General features: G+C 34.9%; 1 protein-coding gene across 1 annotated transcript; it reads right to left on the reverse strand.

Moving 5' to 3' along the window:
• Window positions 1-314: 314 nt before the first annotated feature.
• Window positions 315-9,326, reverse strand: LOC120623230 (beta-galactoside alpha-2,6-sialyltransferase 2). Its single transcript, XM_039889146.1, has 5 exons — window positions 8,558-9,326; window positions 2,145-2,242; window positions 1,634-1,779; window positions 1,410-1,546; window positions 315-765 (listed from the first exon to the last, which is right to left on the reverse strand). The coding sequence occupies exons 1-5, from the start codon at window positions 9,324-9,326 to the stop codon at window positions 524-526; spliced, it is 1,392 nt and encodes a 463-aa protein (XP_039745080.1). The 3' UTR covers window positions 315-523.
• Between the last annotated feature and the right edge of the window lie 363 nt (window positions 9,327-9,689).

Below are 9,689 nucleotides of genomic sequence, written 5' to 3' on the forward strand. Positions count from 1 at the left end.
ATATTCTCTGAAACCGGAACGCTTATAGTTTTAGAGGAAACCATTGCCATAGTTTTTACTGAAAGAAATTAAATACAGACCTAACGTCACATGCAAAAGTAAAATCAAGTGACTCCTGTCACTTTATTAGGTAGGTACGCTTTGCGTAGCGTAGGTACTATGCGCGTGTCGGCCTATTATGATCATAAGTAAACACTGAGAATGTTTTGGAATTAATTTGTATGTAAAAATAAATATGCTTCTTTCTATTTAAAATGTTTACAGCGTGATTCCTAATGAAATATACTTATGCACCCTTCAACAGTATTTCGTTATTCCTGGACACGTTGTTTATACAAGTATGAATGCTTTATAAGACATGTGTTGGCGTAAAGAATTTTTGAATTTGAATATTTGAAAAAGTACTCTTCACATTGTTTTATACCGAAAAGGATATAGCACTATTTTTAGTCTTGTTTATTTAGTTTAGTGCAGAGATTAGCGTAGGTACAACAGAATTTGCACCACGAAGGTACGTTCATAGTTAACAGTGTAATGTTCTTAGACCTGGTATATCAATAAAGCCTCGCTGAAAGACATCGAGGTCAGAGTTGTCACTCATTCGGTGTGCAAGTGCCTTTTCCTGTGCAAGGGGGTGCCATGCACCGAGAGTGCAGCCAACATCATCGCCCTTTGCATGGTAATGACACCTTCGCGTAGCGCGCACTGAAGGCACGTACTCAAATACACGAACTCGTGTACAGCGGTGTAACGCGAACCATAACCCTGGATTTACAAGGAAGATTATTAATACAGTTGATTTATGGTTAAAAGGATTTATTATCCTGTAGGCATGCATTCATTTATTATACCTCTTGTATTATTTCCCTCAGCTTATTTTTGTCCCAATGCTGACCACAGGCCATACGTATTAACTCTCACAGGAAAGGTATTTAGAGCTTAGAATCTAGACGCTGCTTTGCGCGCTTTAAGGATTTTTATTTTTAATCACATGTTATATCACTAACAAAAATCAGAACTAGTTTTTTTTGATGCGAGATTTCTGAAAGACGTGCCACCAATCTATTTGCGTTCCTTCTGAGACTGCACCAGCAATTGCCATTAGGTGAGAGTGTTAACTGAAGTGCAATAAAATATGGGACCAATAGTTCTGTAGTAAGTATAGAAGTGATTCGCGCCAAATTCCCATCAACTCCAAGCAGGTATCAAGATATGAAGGATTTATATTAGGACTTGTCAGGTAAATAAATCTGAAAATTACAATATCTAATATTTCTTGCCGAACCAACGCAGGAAGTAATGATCTATAGTTGAAAAAGCTTGCTACTAGATCAACGAATATGGTACAATAATGTACAAAAAGCGGTGTTATGTTTTGCAAAGTAAATAATAATTAGTTAAGGTCATACTTATACCAATAAATCCAGAAGATGGTGGATTTCTCCTCAACCTATAAGCTGAGGAATCTTGAAGGACTTCCCACAAATCCCACAGTACATGAGGATTAAGAAGATGGACATCTGCAGTACCACGCCGTTCAAGTACTCTATAAAAACACATTTACGTCCGCTTAGTTGAATGAGAGATAAATAAAAGAATAAGCATTAAAGCAAAAAACAAAAAATAAAATAACCTTTTATAGGCAGAAAATACTGGAAAATCGGGGTGGTGATACCATTCTTCTAAAGTGGACGAATAATTTGCTGGATCCCATATCAGTATTGAAATATTCTTGTAAAGGGAATCTCCTAAAAAGTTAAACTCCGGTTTTGTTGCAACCTGAAAATTGATAATAAGTACATAATATTTTACCTAAAACTATTTATATCCAGATGGGTTTAGCGCAGCCAGTGCTTAGCCTTTAAACGCCCCACTGTTCCGATTTTTTGCTTCAAGTTGGCGTGCGGTTTACTTATATGAAGGGCACAAATCTATCTAATCTATTGTTTTGATTAATAAAAACAGTTTTTTAGCCACAGAACTAAATGCTTATGAAATTATAGTAGCGAGTTGTTTAGTTTAAAATGTTATTAGTTCCAAAATTTCACTTTATCGATATAAATCTCAAGATTGGGCATACGTACATTATTCTAGCCTTGTGCCGTTCATATGTTTACCGTTACGTATTAGATATGATTTCTTACCTGTGAATTTAATACACGAAAAGTTGTTTTAGACCCAACATCGTCTGTAAAGTTTACAGTCGGTGCGTTGTTAAACCTCAACACCATATCATGTGAATCTGTAAAAAAAAAGGCTTCAAATTCAAGGTAATAGAGAAGCAGGTTAGTCACAACTTGGAAAATAATCCTCCGATCTTCTATGATATACTAAAACCCATATTATATATGAAATCATTTTGATGTTTTTAATAGACTTAAATTATGTTTATAAAATATATCAAAATCGGTTTATAGTAATAGGTGGAGCAGGTAATCACGTAACAAATAAACAAAAAAAACAAAATAGGGACCCAGTAGGGACAATGGAAATAAACAAACCGATTTGCAATAAATACTTGATAATTACCTTATCGGACCGATTATGTGCTATTAAATAAAACGTTCACTTTTTTTGTTGTAGATTACATGCTCTTAGAAGACATCTTAATACATAGATAATTGTTTGTTTTAATCGGAGACAAGACACGCTTGACTAAAAACTACCTATATCTGAACTGATTTCTAAAAACAAGGTTAGGTATTAGGTGATCCTTTATAACTGAGACTTTTTCGAAGAGTGTTTTATATTCTTACCGAAAGCTAATGAAACCTATAATACAATTTCATAAACTACAGCGGTAGGTGAGTTTACGTTTACCATAAAATAAAACGATCTATGTAGAACAGTAAGATTAGAAATCCGTGCATCATTTATAGTTAGATTCTGATAAGATAAGAAACTAAAATCAATTTCTACGCGGCATCGTACCAGAACGCCGCGCTGGATCGCTTGGCGGTTCGCCGAATCCTCAACAAAACATTTACTGCCATCACCATATTTGATAAAGTTTCCTTGCCATAATTATAATGACACATTAAAAGTTTTCTTGAAATCCTAGTTACCTTAAAATTGCAGGGGCAATTTAAATTTATTCAATCAATAGATACATAGTATTAATAATAACATAAACTATTAAATAATGCATGTGGTGCAGTTCCGAGCATTGACACGTTTGCTGAACCTATTGTTCGTACGTTGCACTTCTATGTTCATAGATAGGTACGTAGGTACGATTCTAAGAAAAAAACAATAATTATGATTTAACTAGTAACTGCTTGCAACTTCTCCTACACGGATCACAACTAGTAAATAAATCGGGGCCAAGTAGGTAAAGTGTAGATTTTTACTAGGCAAAGATCATATACTTCGGTACCGTCATGTTGTGGCAGGAAAGTACCAATAATTTTCTACATATATACTTGGCACCGATTATTTATTGGTTGCTTATATTTATTTGTTGCTTTATATTCCTACTATAAAGTCGATATTTTTCGGCAAAAAACTTTTCGGCTAAATTTGAAATTATCTAAAAAAAAATCATCAAAATCGGTTCATAATAGGCGGAGTAATCGCCACAGTATACAATAAAAGTAATATAGATATATATTAGTGGCGTGCATAAAGGGTATGCACAGGGTATGCAGATGATATCAAATTAAGAAAATCTCCAGTACTCCAATTTGGTTATGTTTAATTTTATACAAGCAATTATAAGATTGCTAAAAATATCAAAAAGGAGCACCACTTAGCATTTTAAGTCGCGTTTTAGACACAACCACGAAGTCTTTTATTATCTACTAGCGGACCCGTGCGACTTCGTTAGCGAATGAGTCGACTTCGAAAAATGGTCGTATGTTGTCGCGGACTGTTTTTTATAACTTTAAAGGAACAATTCCGACAATTTCGATATACTTACTAAACACTTCTGTCGTTTGGCGTAACGTTAACCGTTTATCGAAATCTCTCACAAAGGATATTTTTTGCAGTTTTTGCAACATGCCTAATTAATGATAGTAGCATTGGTAGTAGCGTGATGTTATATAGCCTTAATTGAAACTACCAATCCAAAAATAAAATCGTAATTTTTTCTGAGATTAGCGCGTTCAACCTATTACAACTATGTGTATCCAAAAAACCACGTCTACGTCAATCTAAAACTCCGTTGCGCGGAGACAAATGCGGAAAAAATAGCTATGCTATCCTGTAGAAGCTGTTTGCTTTTTCGGGACGAAAAGACAGACTATATTGTATGTTTCTGCCAAATTTCAGCCTAATCAGTTCAGTCGTTGTGGCGTTATAGCGTAACAAATATCCATCCATCCATCCATCTATCCACAAACTTTCGCATTTATAATATTAGTCGGATGATTAGTCGGATGGGATGCATTCGATCGTTGTCCTAAATGCCTCATGAATGGCTGTCTTTCAAATAAAAAAAGAATTATTAAAATTGGTTCAAATTTAACGGAGCTATGAAGTAAAATTGATAAAGTTTTTCATCCCAATTCCTGGAGGAAACATATTGTTTATCGGAATAAAAAGTATCTTATATGTTGACCCGAAATATCAGCTATAACTATACAAAATTATTATTACAATTAGTTCACTTAATTTTCACGTGATGCCTGGACAGACAGACAGACAAAAATTAAATCAAAATCGGTTTTGTACTCAGTATTGATTAAAAATTATCTCCCGGTCAAAATTTCCAAAATATATTAAATGTACAGAAATCTTTGAGTTACAGTTTTATTATAAATATAAATTTTATTGAACTCTATCGTAACTCTCGAAAATGATAAAGTTCCAAAATAGGTACTTGATGGACGAATGACTTAGACTTTACATAATTTGCCTTATGGTGAATCATGTCCCACGATTTTTTGCTGCATAATGTCAAATGTGCAGTACCTACACTTGTTTAGTTGGTACCCATTTGCAAAATAAGTTCACTGGAATTGAATGAGGAAATTACGAAAGTGGGAAAGGCCCTCGGGAAACAAAAATAATATTATGTTAAAACACAATGTACAAAAAATCTAAATAAACAAGGATAAGTTGGTTTAATATTAAATAAGTTAGATGATTGATTATTTTTATATTGCTTGTCCCTTTAATCCTGGATTTAACAGAAGTACACAATTTCATGAAAATTTCTTAAAAACTCCAAAACGGTTTACTCATGGTTTATCATTAGCATCAGTAGGCAATCCTATCACAGGCAGCTATGAAGCTTTCATACATATATTATTACCATTGATTGGACTAGATGGTGTTAACTACATTTGATAACTTAAAACTTAATCTAGGAGGGTTTCAAACGCGCCCTGGTCTAAGAAGAGACCACAACAAACTTATCCCCGAATAAGTTTGTTGTGGTCTCTTCTTTTACTTTTTTGTTATCACCATCTCACCGTCAAATTAAAATTTAGCTATGAAGTTAGAAAAATTAACAGGCTTTTGTATCATTCATGTAATCCTTAACATGATCATAAGATTTTTCGATAATATTTATGTTTAATATAGCCTATTAAACTGGCCTACAAGTTTATTATTACTTCTGATATTTACATTTATTTACTTAATTTTTTGATCTATTTAACCGCGTGTGCTGCAGAGCACTGCCCATCGATAAATTATTTATAGGTGGGCCCTATTGAAGTTTAGCATCTAACGTTATTCTTAGAAAGATTTTCGTATCCATCAGGTTAAATTCCTCATTATTAAGTTGAACAATGGTTTTTACTTGTAACATTCCGTGACGTGATTTTAATACACTGTTTTTTTCCGGTAATAGCTAAATTTTTAGCTTAAAACCGATTAGCGAGGCATTTGTTTACATCATCAAGATTAGTTTAACACACAATACTATCCCGTAATTGTCATTCCTGTAAATAAGGAACAAAAAGGTCCTAATATAGACACCTGAGGGACACCTATTTTCACAAATGATCCTTTGGACCGCTTTCCGTCAACTTATTGGACTCTATCGTTTAGATAGGAAATCATTCAATCTAGAGGTATGCCTAGAATTCCATAGATGTGTAATTTTCTTTCGACAAATTACACCAAGTGCGTCTCGTGATGTTATGTATTAACTCACCAACTGCGTCGGTTATTGAGCGAACCCGTGTTAAACCAAATTGCTTCGAGTACAATAAATTGTTTTCATTAATAAAAGTTGAATAAGTAACGGATTTAATATGTTTTTCAAAGATTTCACTGAGTGGGTGGTAAAGATATTGGACTAAAGTTAGACGTACTAGTACTACCACATAAAGTAAAAAAACATCCCAATATTCCAACAATTCTTACTTACGGGCTACTTATGGGAATATACCTAGGCGCCGGCGTCGCGTTGGAGCAGAAGACAGCATTTAGCTAATCGGCGAGCTAAGATTGCGACAGTCATGAATAAATCTACTCATCAACGCATAATAAAACATTTACATGGTATGATCACTATCTGACATACCTCCGTATACCAAGTAGGTACCTACTAGATACGTTGTGCTAGATTTTCACATAAATTTATCAATTTCTTTTAGAATTTATATATGCAAGCTCATTTTTAAGATTTATTAAAAGACGTCCGAGTACAACTTCTGATAATTAAATTGATCCAATACAAACTTTTATTGTGCGACCCACCGTGTTGCATTGCCCGCTAGTTGTTCGTCTCGTAAGAATTATAGCGTTATGTTATGATAAATATATTATACCCTTTCTCAGAAATTGCAATGAAACGAATAGAATTCACGCATTTCAACTTCTTTCATTTTGTTCAGAGTATAAATAGCAACCCCAATCATGAGATGTTGACTTTGCAACGCACAATAGCGTTAACATTATATTTGACGCACTATTGCAAAGATTTTCGTCTTGATGTTAGGTATATACGAAACGTGTGGAGATGTTGTATTAAGAGGATCAGTGTGATATTCTTTATAAATATAAATTATAATATCATAGGTTATTATCAATTATTCAAATTATTAATTAATAGTCTTCGAAACCACCGCAGCGATTGCATTGCGCCTTTGAATACCTAACAAATCTAATACTTTGGCTAAGGTAACTGCCAGCTCTAGGATCACCGTTTACGATTGTTAATCCATTTTGACAATAACACTGAACAGATTTCTGGTTGTTGCATATTACCTATAGTGAATTGATTGTGAAAAAATATTTCACTTATCATCGGTTGATTCATGGTGTAAGTACGCCGTGTGTAACCGCAATTTATTGTAGGTACAATAAATAGGCGGGGAAGTATAAAGGTATCTAGTTGTCTACCGTGATTTGTAGCTGTGAGTAATAAGTGAAGCCCTGTGTACAACAATTCATGTAATTCGCATTTGGTTTGGGCCGTTCGCCGAAGAGTGTCGCCTGCGCATGACAATGCGTACCTATTCAAAGCGAAGATCCGATGCGATAGCTTGACAATACCGGTCGATCACCTGCGATTGTACTAACATTTTTAGAATAATCAAACCAGAGTCAGCTTTAGCCCATGTATAATTTTTTTGTACTACAGAGAAAATGTCTGACGCCTTACCACTCTTTAGCGATGCCATGGTATTGTCCCACCAATGTCCCATCTTCTACGGCCTTATGTTATAGGTTATATAGAATCTGTAGGTACTTAAAGTTATAGAATTTTCAATTTAATGTTTGGAAGCATAAACTTTGTTTGGTTCCGTCCATTCAATGGTCTTCTTGTGCCGAATACCCTGCACCGTAAAGCTAGCACAGAATCTAACAATGACAACAAAACAAGAGTACGATGTTGTACGTTAGTACAAACTAAACCGCGGATCAAAGTAAAAAATCAAATGCTACATGGTTGTTGTACTATTTATGTTTTTTTTCCCCATTTTTAGTTGCCAAAATACACAGAACTCTCCATGCAGGTTTCCTATCGATGTTTTTCTTCATCGTTGAAACACGTGATACTTTAATTGCTTAAAACGCACATAACTTAGAAAAGTTAGAAGTGCGTGCTGGGATTCGAACTCGGCCCCAGATAGTGAAGCTGCAGTCCTAACTAGTGGTTACTCAATCAGATCCAGAATCTGGCATTATTTAAACTAAACCAGAAATCCATCTCAGTTCTTCTTATTTACAAGTCAAGCATGTATCTAAATTCAAGGACACTGAGTTCGTCAAATTTTATGACTGAGCTGAGGAGAAGAATTTCCGGACAGTCATATAACAATATTCTTGACTGATTAAATACTTACTCGTAAGTTCGTTTTCAGTTTGTTTACTAGGACGACTTTGTGTACGTGCTTTATTTATTTATTAATGGCACTAACAACATACGTTACAAATACATATTACACATTTTTAAATAAAGCTCACTCACAATAACATGCACTGATATGCACGTCAGTATCGAGTGCATATATTGACAAAGCGTCATGTTAACTTAATTTGACCAAAAAACGTGATAGGTTTACTACACGTGGATTTGTAAAGCTTGTAAGTTGTAACGTAGGTGTTATAAAAATATCGCTAACATAGGTTTTTCAATTGAAATAAATGTCCATACCTATAAATTCTCCTAGACGAGATCCAAGTAGAGCACCGGCACTGGTTACTACGGCACAATTGTTAAACAGACGACCTTCTTGCAGCGGTCGTTTTGGAATTTTGTATCCTAAACTTGCAAAAGGCTCATCCCGTGCAGTGATAGTCCGTACAAACACCCTTCCTAGTGCACACAATACGTCTTCCCTACTTTCGTGCTTCAGCGCTCCCCTTTCATATTTGACATCGTAAGAATTTTGAGAGTCTAGTCCTGACGTAAACACTTTGCTTTCACTCATCAAAACTCGATGAAATTCTTTCAATAGCATCTCTTTGAACTCATTCGATTTTGATTTACATTCCTGTGTTGTGTAATCGCTACATAGATATTTCTCGCTATCAAACTCCAATATTGGTTTGTGGATATTCGGAAATCTCGGTATACCATGACTTTTAACAACGATATTATTTGACGGGCGAGCTTGCGAGCCGGAGGATTTATTATTCCACTGCATCAGTTGACCTGTTTTGAATGCGACCACCGATCTTCTACTTTTACGCGCATTATCAAATTTTAATACCGAAATATTTATAACAGAATGAAAATTTTTCGTACCATCTTGGAAACTTATACCAGCGATACTCTTTGGGGGAGGGTCGTGTGTCTTACTAAACAGTCTTTGTTTTTCTATGCTCATCCAGTACTGTGACCATATCAAGTACAAATAACCACACATACCAAAACATAGAAGGTTGATGAAAATCCAGACAGACATAGCAGCGGCTTTCATTTCTAATAACAATTAATATTTAACAATACCTCGATATTTTAGACAACCTCACACAATTTTATGTAAAAAATATTTAGAATAGAAACCTACAATACACTACACAATCACGAAATCATAAAAATTGGAATGCGATCTCACGTGAGTCAGTGGATGGAATACGATCAGCTGAGGCTTAGACCACGCTTGCGCAAATGGGACCGCAGCAGATCCCTCCCTTATTTTTTTTGTTGTTCGATAATGTTGCACTGGAGTCCCTAGGGGCTTTTATGATTTAAAGAAAATCGAGAGATCGAGAAAAATTTTAGTTTAGTACGCAATATATAAGTGACTGGTTGTACCCTGCCACGCTTCGCTGTGGCACAT

The sequence above is a fragment of the Pararge aegeria genome, chromosome 4 (assembly GCF_905163445.1).
Source record: "Pararge aegeria chromosome 4, ilParAegt1.1, whole genome shotgun sequence".
Classification (NCBI taxonomy): domain Eukaryota; kingdom Metazoa; phylum Arthropoda; class Insecta; order Lepidoptera; family Nymphalidae; genus Pararge; species Pararge aegeria.

Coding starts and splice junctions, on each gene's coding strand:
- LOC120623230 (XM_039889146.1), bottom strand. CDS start 9,326: ATGAAAGCCGCTGCTATGTCTGTCTGGATTTTCATCAACCTTCTATGT. Junction 2,243..8,557: donor TCGTCTAGGAGAATTTATAG/GTATGGACATTT, acceptor TTTTTTTTACAG/ATTCACATGATATGGTGTTG. Junction 766..1,409: donor TTCTGGATTTATTGGTATAA/GTATGACCTTAA, acceptor TTGTAAATCCAG/GGTTATGGTTCGCGTTACAC.